At 49.9% G+C, this 15,050-nt stretch overlaps 1 protein-coding gene across 1 annotated transcript in view; it reads right to left on the minus strand.

The window, feature by feature from the left end:
* KSR2 (kinase suppressor of ras 2) overlaps nt 1-15,050 on the minus strand; it is a gene marked incomplete at both ends in the record, with an annotated part of 399,400 nt that overhangs the window by 156,164 nt on the left and 228,186 nt on the right. The window contains one exon of the mRNA XM_082852603.1: nt 9,404-9,588. Within this exon, the coding sequence (XP_082708729.1) occupies nt 9,404-9,588 (185 nt within the window). The remainder of the gene's footprint in view (nt 1-9,403; nt 9,589-15,050) is intronic.

The raw sequence follows: 15,050 nt of genomic DNA on the forward strand, positions 1-15,050 counted from the left end.
CGTCTGTGAAAAGAAAAGAAGTAGCAAAGGACATGTCATTTATGGCAGGTATGGGCACAAGGACCCTAACAGCCCACAAGGACTGATACACTCAGTATCACACTTTACACGTCAGGAATTCAATCAGTAGTGATGGTTCCATTTAGGTATGGTGGGGGGTGGACTGATGTCCAGCAGAAACCAGGGAGGACCAAAGTTGACCGAAACCCCAACGCTGTATAATAGTGTCGATGACCACAGCAACACAGGTGAGGCTTCCTAGGCAGCAGGCACGGTGCTCAGCATCCTCTTATTTCATCCTGATAGCCACTCCGCAAGAAAGGCCTATTAGGCCCATTTTGAAGATGGGGAAACTGAGGCTCAGAGGTGTTAGCTAATAAATGGCAGAAATGAGATTCAAACCCAGGTTTGTGTAACTCTCAATTCCGTGCCTGGCTAATGCCAGGATGCTACGGCTTCACCTTGAGAGTGGAGCTGAGTCTCCTCCTGGAACCGGGGGTTAACCTTCCCTGGCAGGTTGTGTGCTTCCTGGAGACCCCCCAGGAGTGTCAGAGGGATAGAAAAGAAATTCCTTGCCAGGGATCACTGAGAAACACAGCCCAAGGGAGACACAAAAAGGAAAGTGTTGTCTGTACAATAGGGGAGACATGGCCCCACTATCTTGGATCATGGACTAATCTGGCCAGGAAGATGCTCCTCAAAGCCCCTGAGGACAGGGGCCCTCGTTAATCATTTTTACTCTAATGGACACTGATTGTCAGCTTCCCCAGCATTCATGTTCCATTTTTAGGCAAAATCCTCCATTTCTAAGCCCAAAAGTAAAGATCACAGCCCAGGGTTAAGCCAGTAAATTTCCATCCCATTTCCCTGGCGCTACCAGTTGGTTCAGAGGTGGCATGTGGTCACGCTGGTTGACTCAGTGAATCTCAGACTTAAACAATCTCATTCCTTCACTGTGGACCAGAAGAGGGAAGGGGCTGAGACTCCTAAGGCCATATCGCCACCACATGGAAAGCCTAAGGGTGAAGCCATACCTGGAGAAGAGCAGAGCTGAGAGAGATGGAGTCCTGACATGAACTGAGCCCCTAGATCCAGCCAAGCCTGAAGCTCATGCAACCCCTGGACTTTTCAGCTCCATGTGCCAATAAATGACCTTGACACTAAAAAAAAAGCTCAAGTTCGTTTACTGTCACTTGAAACCAAGACACATGTCCGTGCTACCACCATCGTACAGCGATAAAGACCTGCTTATCTTCTGATTAACAAAATAGTTTTTGGCAGTTTTGCTTGGGAGCCTGCTTCTCTGGGTAGTTAAAGCAGGAAAGCCATCCGTAAAATCCCAAAGACTACATCGAAGTCTAGCAACTTCAGCTCCTGCCTCAGTGATGCCCAAACCAGCCAGCTCTACAGCTCTGGAGGGCAACACGCAGAATCCTCTCTCCTTTGCTCTCTAGATCCTGAGTAGCTGAAGGCCCACAATACTGGCCACAAAGTGAATGCTCAATAATGGTACTGTCCGTTCAAAAACACTTATTTGTGCAGGAGGGGTTGTTACTAGGACAAAGGCACAATCAGACACAGGTCCTGATGACCGGGAACGGGATGCCCATGCTGCCAGTGTGTACCTGACTGAGAATCAGGGCTCACTCCAAGAAGCACAGATGCCCCCCCTGGCTCCTAGCACCAACCACTTGCCAACCGATTTTTGCTGCCACAATTCCTGGTGGGAGCAATCATAACAAAAGGTCTAAGGTTGCCCATTGCATGCTGAGCCCAAACTCTTTGTGCTAAGACAGGAATTCCAAAATATATGGGCCGATCAGAGAAGAGGGAGTTGATAGAAATCCAGCAGTAGGGGCTTCCCTGGTGGCGCAGTGGTTGAGAGTCTGCCTGCCAATGCAGGGGACATGGGTTCGAGCCCTGGTCTGGGAGGATCCCACATGCCGTGGAGCAACTGGGCCCGTGAGCCACAATTAACGAGCCCGCGCGTCTGGAGCCTGTGCCCCGCAACAAGAGAGGCTGCGACAGTGAGAGGCTCGCGCACCGCGATGAAGAGTGGCCCCTGCTTGGCACAACTAGAGAAAGCCCTCGCACAGAAATGAAGACTCAACACAGCCATAAATAAATTAATTAATTAATTAATTAATTAATCCAGCAGTAGCCTCACATAAAACATACATACCTACCTGCATGCACTCCCCCGACACACACACACACAGCACCAGTGCCCCCGTGCACACAAAACACGTCATCTTTTAAATGAAGGCACTGTTTCCCTCCTCTCGGGCACTTTCAGTAGCACTTTCAGAAGCTTCAGTTTTGCAACCATCTTGGTGTAACGGAGAGAACCATTAGTTAGGCCCCAGGAGACCTAGGTTCAAACCCCAGCTCTGTAATCCTGGGCAAGGCCCTTCCACTCTCTGGCCTCAGTTTCTCCATCTGTAAAATGAGAGCTTGCACTCAGTGATTTTTGAGGCACCTACCAGTTCCGACCTCCATGATTCTAGAGCAGAGGTCAAAAACTGGGAACCCCAAGACCAAATAAGGACCCACAAGCCCATGGGGTTATTTAAACTGGTTCACGCATCGTTGAAAGATTTTTCACTGGGTGCTTACATTTTAAAACTGGGAGCCTTCTCATAAACGTCATGGTCTCTGACTTCTTTTGAAAAAGTCAAAGATCTGGCAGCCCTGGGCCCACAAAGAGGGTCTGCACAAGGTAAAACACGGCACCACTTACACAGAAGTCCTGCCAAGACTGCACGGCCTGAGTCTAACCATGAGAAGCGATCAGACAAACCCACACTGAGGGACATTCTGTAAAGTAGCTGGTCCCTGCTCTTCAGAAATATCAAAGTCACAAATGACAAGGGCTAAGGAACTGTTCCTTGACACAAGCCCTTGACACAACCGCTAAAGGCAGTAGGTGACCCCATACTGAATCCTGCGCCAGAAAAAAAAAATGCTCTAAAGGATGCTATTGAGACAAATTGCTGAAATTGGAAGATGGTTAGATGACAGTCTTGATCAGATAAGTTTACTACATCTGGTAACTCTGTGTGGCTATATAAGAGAGTATACAGCCTAGCCTCAAATGGTCCACCAAAAGGAGGGAAGGGGAGAGAGAGAGAGAGAGAGAGAGAGAGAGAGAGAGAGAGAGAGAGAGAGAGAGAGAGAGAGAGAGAGAGAGAGAGAAAGCAGGGTTGGGGGCGGGGGAACTGGAGAGAGGAAGCAAATGTAAACAAATGTTAAAAACTAGTGACTCTGAGTTTAAGGGGTACAGGAATCCTCTGTATTGTTTTTGCAACTTTTCTGTAAGTTTGAAACTATTTCCAAAAGAAGCTTTAAAAAAATGACATATAACCGAGTGACGCTCAAATGTTCACATGCAAAATCCCCTGGAGGACTGGTGAAAATAGAGAATCCTAGACGCTCCCCAGGGCTTCTGATGCAGTGGGTCTGGAAGGAGGAAAGTAAGAATTTGCATTTCTCACGAGCTTTCAGGTGGTGCTGCTCTGGGACACGCTTTGAACACAACAACCTGGTACAACCTAGTTTAAATTGTGGAAGTGTCCACCAGAAGAAGCAGACACAGAAAGGGTTTTTAAAAAGCAGGATTGGGGGCTTCCCTGGTGGCGCAGTGGTGGACAGTCTGCCTGCCGATGCAGGGGACACGGGTTCGTGCCCCGGTCCGGGAGGATCCCACATGCCGCGGAGCGGCTGGGCCCGTGAGCCATGGCCGCTGAGCCTGCGCGTCCGGAGCCTGTGCTCTGCAACGGGAGAGGCCACAACAGTGAGAGGCCCGCGGACCGCAAAAAAAAAAAAAAAAAAGCAGGATTGGGAGAGGGATGGTGCAAGGAACGAATGTTTCATTATGAAACTTTCTGTATCATTTCACTTGTTCCCAGGTGTATATATCTGAACGCCTGTAAAGCACCTACACCAGCACCTGCCTGGCAAGGGCAGAAGGTCAGTACGTGTTAGCAACCTGCTGGTTTCTAAATATAGCAAAGATGCCAGGTGACATGGGACACGGGTGCTTCTTGTGTCTCCTGGGTGAGGGCAGTGGGAGCAGGCCTTCTGCTGGCTCATTCTTGGGGAGAAAAGTCCTTCAGGTCACTCCAACAGGATATATGTTTTCCCCTTGGAATTGCCACCACTGAATCAGGTCAGACACAAATTTCTCAAAATCTCTCCTGATTCGGAGATGAGAATATGGTTCAGGCAGCCAATTTTTGTCAAGACACACACTCCTCCTACCCCTCTTCTGGGCGGAGGGAGGGTAATGAACCTTGGTCTCAAGGATCATTAAACCGCAATATATAATCACCCCCATCCTGAGTCTCTGTCCAACCCTCCCAGTGCCTGGTTCCTTGGGAGGCCACAGCTCGGCTTCATCAGTCTTTATTGCTACCTGCTGCTGCCACCCTAACAAATCAGGCTTCTGACTCAGCCTCAGGGCACAGGAGGCCGGGCCCTCAACTGAGGGTCAGCTACCTGTCGCTGTGTCTCCAGGACAAAGAACAGGAGCTGCTTGGAGAAGAGATGAGAAGAGGGCATGGTGAGCTGGGACGAGGCGAGGGCATGCTGTCTTTCAAACACCTGGTAAAGGACAGTATTTCATAAGATCGGGGCCTCGTATCAAACTCCAGCTGGTGCCACTGGGGCCAAGGTGGGGATGTCCGGGTGTCATCAGTCACTTGCTGGCTTTTGTAGCTGCTGCCCTGAAGTGCTCAACCTCCCACCCCCAGGCAGCTAATAAACTCCCAGAAAACTGCAGGTGGCAAAAGTCCCCCATCATTCCTCACCTTCAACCAAAGATGTTCAGGATGACATCTTTTGGCCACGTTCTGCAGCTGCCTGGCCCCCACAGGAATGGCTACCACCTGGCACGGTGGGTCCCCGAAACATCAGCACCAGAGTCCGGCGGGGTCGTAGTTTGCCAGCCGACACGGGTGCTGATCGCTAAGCAAGCACAACGCTCTGGTGAACAAGAGGCATCCTTGGAGCAAGGCTGGCCCCCACCATACAATCCCCCAACTAAGCAAGGGTGCCAGAGAGAAACCCTGAACGAGTGAAGCTCCCTACTTGTTGAGCAAGCAAGTTCCAGTGGAGGCAGCGTGGCCAGTTCACACCCCAGCACTGCCGACGGGCGGATTCAGAATGACTGCAACTCCACCTCTTTCCTGGCCTGTGACCTCGGGCCAGTTACTTAAATCTCTCAGCCCCAGTTTCTTCATCTGTAAAATGGGGATCATAATAGTACCTACCTGATGGAGGACTGTGAAGCTTAAACAAAATAATAGAAGTAGATTGCCTCTCCTGAACTGATGATGCTTGGGGCATTGGCAACGCACAATAAAAGCCATTGCTATTATTACCATTATTTTCATCACTGTTACAAGCTATCCCATCACATAATGTACAGCAATAGCTCCCCGAGCTACCCTTCATTGAGATTCAGTGCTCTAAGCTCTGGCCCCTGTGCTAGGAAATTTACATGATTTCCTCATTTTGTCCTCACTACATCCTTGCTGGGTAGAAACAGGCCCACAGCGTTCAGTGATGTGCCCAAAGATATGTCAGCCACCACTTAGTTGCTATAAACCCCAAATCACTTCTGCCAGCCAGTAATGAATGATGCTGTAGGTGGCATTTCTTTCATTCTGAAGAAGTCTCTTTATAGGGATCATAGAGGCTACCTAAGTCAGCTGGGATCAGAGATGCCCTCCAATGAGCCAAAGACACACAGCTTATTGGACCAAAAATGGTCCATGGGTGGAGGGCATCCAATCAGATACCACAGGGGTAACATGGCATGCATGAAGGCAGCATGGAATAAATAACTACAGCAAGGATGGAGAGGTAAGTCCGTGGTTCTCTACTTCTCTGGGAAACAGGTTCACCCCTGAGTCAGCATCTTCCACACTGAGCAGCAGAGTCTAATACCTTAGGTTTCGTCCATAGCTAACCTTAGAGACAGATTCCTCAGAAGCCAGGGCTCCTTCTACCTCCCTCCCTCCCCCTGTTTGTCACCTCCAGACCAAGGAAGGAGGGTGAAGCCCCAAGGAGGTAAGTGCTCCTCGCAGCCCATCCGAGGTGGCTAGGCACCCCAAGGGTCCAAGGCTCGGCCACTCTGCAGCTGGAATCTTCCCAATGCTGACTCCAGGCATTACCATCAGGGGTAACGAGATGCAGGATCACCACCCTTACAGCACAGCCAGAGCCAGAGCTGACTGTGACAAACGGGAGGACAGACTCAGACTGGCAGGGACACAGCCTCAGAGGCTCCCTTGGCTGGGTCATGGGAGGAAGGCTGGCACTGGGGCCCAGAGGCAGGAAGTTCTCCTCTGCAACTCAGAGTGACATGAGATCGGGACTGTAGGAAGCATGGGGGAGCCGGTGCCAGCAGCTGTGTTCTCCCAACAGCCCTGGCCTGGAGACTCCAAAATCAGCATTCTAAGTGAGTCAAAAGATCTGCCTAGGAAAAGCCACTTTGCATACTCACTGGGTAAGCCTTAGGGTTTCTAAGCTCTGGAATGGACCTGCGTGGAGTCTCTTATTGTACAGTTGGGGAAACTGAAACCCAGATAGAGACAGGAAGACGGGACGCAGGTTAGATTTGCATTTGGATTCAAAATCTACAACACGGGCAAGATCACTGACCTTTCGGAGCCTCAGTTTCCTGATCTGTAACATGGGAATGACGATGTCTGCCTCAGAGTGCAGTGAATCCTAACTGTCACAATGCAGCTGATGTGCTCAGCAGGGACAAAGGTCATACAGACAATTGGTGACAACACTGAGACTTCAGCAGAGAGAGTCTCATTTCCTGACCTGGAGCCAATTCCAATAGGCTGCCTCTGTTTCTATCATTTGTTAGGATAGAAGAAAATGGGACTGGTCCATAGGGGTCCAGCTAATATTTGGGTTACACACTTGTTCCCCCACTGAGACTAAAGTGCTATCTTTCTCCTTCCTGGGAGATCAGAGCAACCTCTCTGCATACAAGGACCAGGACTGTCCAAAGAGACAATAGTGCTTCTAGGGCATCTTAGTATCAGGAGCTGATTTTAATTCAGACCTTTGCTCCTGCCCACAGGCAAGCAGAGAAGCCTCTCCTCTCAGATGCAGATGGGGCAGGCATGAAAAGTGGGGAGCCATGGCGAATCCTTACAAAACCCTGGCAGAAGCAGAGGTCTGAGAGTGCAAGTCTGTGGGTTGTGGTTTTTTTTTTTTCTTTTTTCAGCAAGCTGGAAATGTTTCTACTCTGGCCAGAATTAAAGTGCAGGGCTATGGTCAAGCCCTCTGAGGTGGCCATGCTGACATTCACTCATGGGATGGCGATGCACGAAGACAGATGGCTGCTGGAAGCAGCCGCCCAGCATCGTGCCAAGGTAAATTCCAAGCACTCTTAGGGCCCTAAGGAAGTGGGGAGTGTGAACTGAAAGGCATTTAGCCACAGCCTCAAAATTAACCATAGAGCCAGAGGATGGAAACGCTACTAGGCTAAGGAGCCAATAAACATCAGAACAACAGCTATCATTTATCAGGCACTTACTCTGTGCCAACTACTGTGCAGACAACTTGACAAATGTGAGCTGATCTAATCTTCACAACCATCTTGTGAAGCTGGCGTGAAGCTATTGTTATCCCCATTTTACAGATGAAGGAAACTGAGGCTCAGAGAGGCTCTTGACTTGCTCGAGGTCCGCACACTGCTCCAAAGTAACAGAGCAGGGACTGGAACCCAGGCAGCTCCCTCCAGGGCCGTGACACCCTGCCCCACCCTGCTGTCGTTACACATTGGATATGTCGTCCCCTTTTTTCTCGTCCAGGCTCACCCCGCAGCCCTCTGACTGCCACGCAGGCCCACCCACCGTCATGGAGTGTTTCTAGTCTCTCTGACGGTGATTTTTCTTGACAAATTGATAAATTGGCCCCTTCTGGCGTCGACGTGTGTCATGAGTACTATTTTAGTTTGCTTGATTCAGGGCCTCTACCCTCTGGGCACTGAGATAAGCCAGGCTCTGGGACTTATCCTAACTGATGTCCACACAAGTCTCTTCTGGTACCAGACCCTCCACTGATGCCTGCAGTGGACTCATGAGACACGTCTGTGGCTTGTAAACTGCGTTCACGGTTCTGCCCCGGGCCAACCATCCAGCTGGGCTAAGGCAGAGGTTCTGAACCCAACAGTCTTGACACTGGACATTTGTGTTGGATGTTACGTGTGCAGTTTTCCTGGGAGAAAATTAATAGATTGCATCCAATTCTTAAAGGGCCCATGGCCTCCCTAAAAACAGTTTTAAAACCCTTATGTAAAGGTAAAGAATGGAACCCCACATTTAGAGAAAGGTATCCCACTGGATATTTGAGGAACTTGGTTATCAAATCAGGCATGATAGACAAGCTTGTATACTCTGGAGTGAGAAAGAATCAGATTCAAATCCTGACTCAACTACTCCATAGCTGTGTGACTTTAGGCAATTCTTTGATGTCCCGGGGCCTCAGTTTCCTCATCTATACAATGGGAATAATCCATCTGTACCACTGATTATTGCAAGAACTAAATGATATCACACATGTGGGTGAGTAGGACATACTGGTGCTCAGGAGACAACACGTATCATTTATCAGAGCGTCAACATGTGGACACAGGCTGGCTGTATTAAGGGCAAGGGGTTATTTCCTACAAATTCTAGCACCCCTCCTCTTCCTGAGTTCCCAGGCAATAAAGTTTTTGTCTTGGCTGGCGGACTGGTTGGGCTTTTTTCAGGGGTTCCCCTCTGACCACATCTGTGCCTGTTCAGCAAAAGGGGCCTCTAGGCAGAGAAGATTAAACACCTTCTGAAACCTCAGCTCTTGATCACCAGAAAGTTCCATTTCCTCTCCCAGGAATAACCACCTTGCTGCAAAATTCATGGGAGCAGAATGTAAGCCACTCCAGGCCACACTCAGCCCAGTTTGAACCCAAATCCATCTTTGAGATGTAAAGGTTATGCGCATTGACCCGCGGTGGGGGAGAAAATTACAACATTGAATTAGAGATGCCTGATCCACAGCGGCCAGGAAAAAATCCTGTGACCGGACTGCTGAGAAGCAGAGGAGAGAAAAGGCTGATGTTTCCTTTAATGCCCTGCAGGCTTGCTTCCCGCTGTCATCCCTACACACCTGCAGGCCTAAAAAGAGGAGGCACATGGGACCAATGACAACAGCCTCCCAATCATGCCCCCTTCTCTCCGAAACCATCCCCAGGGGCATGAGTGGCGCAGGTGGAGGTGGCAGGCGGACCGTGGATGAGGCGTGTTCCGCGCGCATTTCCCAAGTATTTTCGCGGAAGAAAAAGAAGAGGGCGCGCCCCGGGTGCGGAGGGCAGCAGGTGCAGTTGCTGGGGACTTACTTGAGGAGAAGTTGGCCTCGGAGTGGACGGGAGGGGTGGAGGGCAGGAAGGGCGCGTGTCCGACGAAGAAGGAGCGGAGCGAGCGCTCGGACAGCAGGGGGGAGCGCTGCTGGGAGGGGATGTTCTCACAGCTGCCCACGCTGCTGTGGATCTTGAGGTTCAACGGCTTGCTTTTCTTCTTGGCTCTGAAAGGGAGACAGAAAAAGGAAGAGAGGGAAATGTATCGCTAGCACACACAGTGAGAGCGGGGGGACCCAATCTCCTTAGCGTGGCACCCAGTAACCACGCCCCACCTCCATCTGGCCCTACCACCCTCTCCGGCTCCCTCCCACTGGGCTCCAGCCACATATTTTGTGCAGCTCCTCACCTCCAACCCTTGGCTTATGCTCTTCCCACGGCCTGGGAAACCCTCCCCTTCTTTGTCGGGTCAGGGCCCCATATGTTTTTTTACAACTCTGGTGTCCTCTCCTCCAGGAAGCCTTCCTTGACACCCCAGTCCATCCCAACCAGGGTTGAGTGTTCTTCCTACAGGAAGCCTTCCCTGATACTTCCCCTTTCCTCCTAGCTTGGGTTGGTGTTCCTCCTCCATCCTCCTAAAATATTCTCTATATATCTCTGTGGCTGCACTTTCCTATATTTTCCAAATTTGTTCTTTTAGGCTCTGTCTCCCAAGTGGACTGAGGGTCTTTGAGGCCAGTGACTCTGTATTGTTCGTTTCTCCATCTTTGGCAACCAGCACAGAGCCTGGCACGCAGTAGGTGCTCACGAAATGTTTATTAAATGATCGATCTGGATGAAGACGGCCACTCATAACGCTGCATTTTAATTCTCCATCTTCCAGGCCTGTGAGCTCCTTGAGGGTCGGAACCTGTGGTTTTTGTTGCTGGAGCTCTCAGCCCCTAGCTAGCCCCAGCTGAATAGAATGTACCTCTTGGGCTGGTTCTGAAACATTTCTCCCCTTCCCCAGGAGCTTAGGTGATCAGTTGAAGAGAGTTTGCTCCAAAATTAACCTCACCGCCTTCTCCCCAACCCCCAACTCCCCCAGTGCCCTGTTCAGGTGTGGCCAGGAGTTGGGCGCCCTCTCGTGGCCAAAGCAAACCTGCCTCGCAAATGTTCACAGATCCGGATGGAGGGCCCAGGAAGGGGTGTTCATTTAAGACTAGAGGCCTCCCACACAGGCAGCCTAAAAGTCACCCTCTCCAGGAGGCCTGCTGCCCCTCAGCTTTAAGGAGTTCAAGTGTGCCTGCAGAGTTGCCCCCCGCGGGGGTCTGCAGCAAGGCCCAGGAAGGCGCCTCCTGCTAGAGCAGCACGCACTGGCCGGCTCACCCCGAACCGTAGCTGCAGAAGAGCAGGCAGCGGGGGCGGCGGCATTTCATTCCACACGGGCGTCCAGTGGTGGAGAGTCACAGAGGCGTCTACACAGAGGGAGTGCAATGTAGGAGTTACCCTCGCAGGCTTTGGGGTCAGGGAGTCTGGAGCCTGGGTCCTGACGGTGACCTCAGGAAAGTGATCTCACCTTTTTGTGCCTCAGTGTTCTCACCTGGACGATGGGGGAAACCATAGCACCTACCCAAGAAGGATGGATGACGATTCTACGGGACCATGTGCTTGGCACGCGGCCCGGCACAGAATGAGGGTTCAGGTGACCTGATGTTAACGTCACTATGACCAGGTTCAACTGGCTGTCTGTATAGCAGGGGCTTAACCTTGAAGAAGCCAAGCCATGTTTTTCACCTGAAACATCCAGCAGTTCCCTCAACCCACCACGACCCTTGGCAGATGAAGAGGATGCAGTCAGACCCTGCAGCAATAGGTACCATGATGATCTCCCAAACACAGATGGCAGCCTTGAGGCACTGGGCCACTAAGTGATGAGGCCAGATCCCTTATGCAAGAAGAACCAAGTCTATATGTAAAATAGATAACTAATAAGGACCTACTGTACAGCACAGGGAACTCTTCTCAATACTCCGTGATGACCTATATGGGAAAGGAATCTAAAAAAGAGTGGATGTATGTGTATGTGTAACTGATTCACTTTGCTGTACAGCAGAAAATAACACAACATTGTAAATCAACTATACTCCAATAAAAAATTTTTAAATAAAATAAAATAAATAAAAAGAAGAAGGAAGTCTAACCCAGCACAGGTGTAATCGTAGCTCAATGCTGCTGCACTCATGGTCACAGATGGAGCAGAGAAGGGGTGTGTATAAATAAATGTTAGTTGGACAGATGGATGGATGGATGGATGGATGGATGGGTGGGTGGATAGAGGGGAAAAGGGTGAAAAGTGGAAGGATGGAATGAATGAAGGACAGAGAGGATAAGAAGATGAAAGAATGGGAGGGCAAATGGATAGAATGAAAGAGAGAATGAGAAGACGGAAGGATGGGGAAGGGGAGGATGGATGGAAGGAAGAATGGATGGATGGATGGATGGAAGGGTGAAAAGGTCAAAGGATGAAAGGGTGATGGATGGATGGATGTAATGAAGGAGGAGGGGATGGTAGGATGGAAAGATGGATAGAAAGAAAGGAGGAAGAGAGGATAGGAAGAAGAGAAAGTGGGAGGATGAATGGCTATTTAATCAGAGAAAGCGGAAGGAAATTCTATATCGCTTCCCACCCACCAAGGAAGTCTTTGCAGACAGGACGTAGGATTCACCTTTACCATCTGTGCTCATTACCCAGACATGCTTGGAGGGGAAAGCAGACACAACCGTCTGTGTCTGATGACTGTGGCCGTGACTAAAATTTAGTCGCTATTTTTCAGTATATCCTGCAGATGCCGTTAAAAGGAACATCCTCTCCATGATCTTCACAGATATTAGATGTCTATTACATAAATGTATTTTTCTGGAAATGGGGCCAATTCTGGGGAAAGCAGCAACATGAAACGCTGGCACGGGCAGCTCCATCCTCTGGGGCTGTATCAGCACTGAGTGGACATGCTGCTTTCTGGACGGGCTCTCTGGCACGGCAGGCTGGACCACAAACTGTGCCTAGGAAAATGTGCTTGTTTTACCAGGGACAGCAAAGGCCTAGTCCAACGTTGGCATCTAGCAAAGTTCTTCCAACCTTCCTGATTTGAGTAGCATATTTGAACGAAAAGGATCCTGAGAATTGTCACCTCTTCACATTGGTTCATTACTTTCCATCTCCAGCCCACAGTTCTGGACCAAGCCACCTTCCTCCCTCACCTAAGCTACTGCTGCTGCTTCCTCTTCAAATCCTAATCCCACTTTTGTTTCCCTTTGCTCTGTTTTTTTTGTATTGAGGTAAAGTTCACATAAGGTTAACCGTTTTAAAGTGAACAACTCAATAGCATTAAGTATTCACAATGCTGTGCAAACACTACCTCCATTTAGCCCCCCAAGTATTTTCCTCATCCCAAAAGAAAACCCTCTACCCATGAAACCATTACTCTCCATCCCCCTTTGCTACAGCCCCTGGCAATCACTAATGTTTTCTGTCTCTGAGGATTTGCCTATTCCAGGTATTTCATGTAAAAGGAATGAATCATCCGATACGTGACCTTTTGCGTCTGGCTTCTTTCCCTTAGTGTCATGTTTTTGGGGTTCATCCATGTTGTAGCATGTATCAACACATCATTCATTTTAATGGCTGAATAACACCATCTGACTTTTAATTCTTTACAATGTATTTTCTACCCAGCAGTTAAAGTGATGTTTAAAAATGGTACATTGTATCATGTCACCCTCAGCTTAAAAACTTCCAAAGGTTTTCCATTGCTCTCCCTTCCCATGGCTTACAAAAGCTTCATAGCACCCGCAACACCCTCTCTCCAGCTTCTTTACCGTCACCTTGTCACCCTCTGACTCTGGTCATCTCCCTGGTCCTTGACCACACCAAGCTGTCATCCACCTCAGGGCCTTTGCACGTGCTGTCCCTCGGCCTGGGGCGCTATTCCCCATCCTGTTAGTGGAGACCTACTCACCTTTAGGCATCCCTTCCTTAGAGACACTGTCCCCAATCCTCAGAACGAGTCAGATCTCTAGGCTACATGTGCTCCCAGCACTATGTGAATTCTGCATTTACTTATGTGGTTACTGAACGTCTGTCTCCCCCATGGCCTGTGCCCCCCACACACAAGGGAAGAATCTATATCCCCAGCACCTAACACAAGGCAGGCACGTCACAGTGGCAAAGCCAAGATCAGATGCCGGGTCCACAGACTCCCAACCACGTCTATGTGCCCCAGCTCAGGCTAGGACCTGACATCCTCCATCTGGGGCGGGGGGGCGGGGGGCGGGCAGGGAATTCTAAAGGACTGTGTCCCAGTTTCGATCTGTGAGTCAGGAGGACTGTTTATCAGCATCTTCCCAGTTAATTCTCAAATATGGGCTCCTTGAGGGCGGAGATGCATCTTATTTCTTTCGCCAGCCTCTGGCCACCTCTGTCTGGATCTGGCGGACAGCTCTGCCCTCATAAGGCTCCTGATCGATGCCCATTGGCCAGCTAGCCTCTCAGAGCCTTTATCACAAAGGTTGCCAAGGGAAGCCCCAGACTGATGCTTAGGCTTTGCACCGTTTCCTCTCCCCAAAGTCTGCTGGATTTTGAGCTAAGCCGAGCCGCTGGCTCACACGGCCCCTCAGCGTCCTCAAGTGTGGGGTTGTGTCCCCTTGCACTTGAAAGCCTTCACCAGCCAAACCCCTCAGCATATCATTAACGGGGTCTGGGGCATCTGGCCCTGCCAACTGGCAGGAAATGACAGGGCTGGGAACAGGCAGGCTCCTCGCAGGCATGGCAGGAGGACAGGCACAAACACACATTCTCACACACCACCCTGGGCAGCAAAGTACTAATCCAGTAGCCATTTCCCCAAACAGGAAAAAAATGCCCGCTGGTCTAACCCGCAGCTGTGTGAGCTGCCCCTCCCCCTCAAACTGGGCCATTTAAATCCTTCGCAGTTGGCCTGATCTGAGTACGCAAGAGGAGACCTCCAGGAAAGACCCTTTTCAAAACCAAAGAATAACACCAGTTCTTGGGTGAGAGGGGGTAGAGGTGGGGGGAGTACTTAGGGACCCTCGGCTCAGCTGCTCGAGCCTGGGGAAGGAGGAGGTTTGGAAAAACCTAACACTGGGAGGATGTTTATTGAGAATCCATTGTGGTCCTTGGCCACAGGCAACAACCCTCATTTCTGGCTCAAGCATGCCCAGAGCATGGCAAGAATCAACAGGGGCCCTGGCAAAGAAAGGAGCACTGATGAGTCAGTCAGACAACAGAAGCTGCATTTCCCCAGGTGTGGAGGAACAGGCAATGCTTTTAGATGAGACGTGGATGCCGTTTTTGTATTTTAGAAGTTGAAATTTGAAATATTGATTTTGTACACCAAGTCCATCATTTCATGCAGTTATTTCACAGTATACGGCCTTATGTAAAATACACTAAGAAGAATTAAAAGAAGAGGAAGAAAAGGAAAAGAAAGAAGGAGAAGGAAAAGAAAAAGAGGAAGAACAAAGGAGATGGAGGAAGAGACACTGGCTGGAAAAAAAATGTCAAGTAAATTCTAGTACAGGTCCCACCAGAGTGGCTAAAATAGAGTTGACAACACCAGATGTTGGCAAAGGATACAGAGTAACCAGAATTCTCATAAAATTCTGGTGAGACTGTGAATGGGTGCAA

The sequence above is a fragment of the Leucopleurus acutus genome, assembly GCF_964270905.1.
Source record: "Leucopleurus acutus genome assembly, chromosome: 13".
In the NCBI taxonomy this organism is placed as follows: Eukaryota; Metazoa; Chordata; class Mammalia; order Artiodactyla; family Delphinidae; genus Leucopleurus; species Leucopleurus acutus.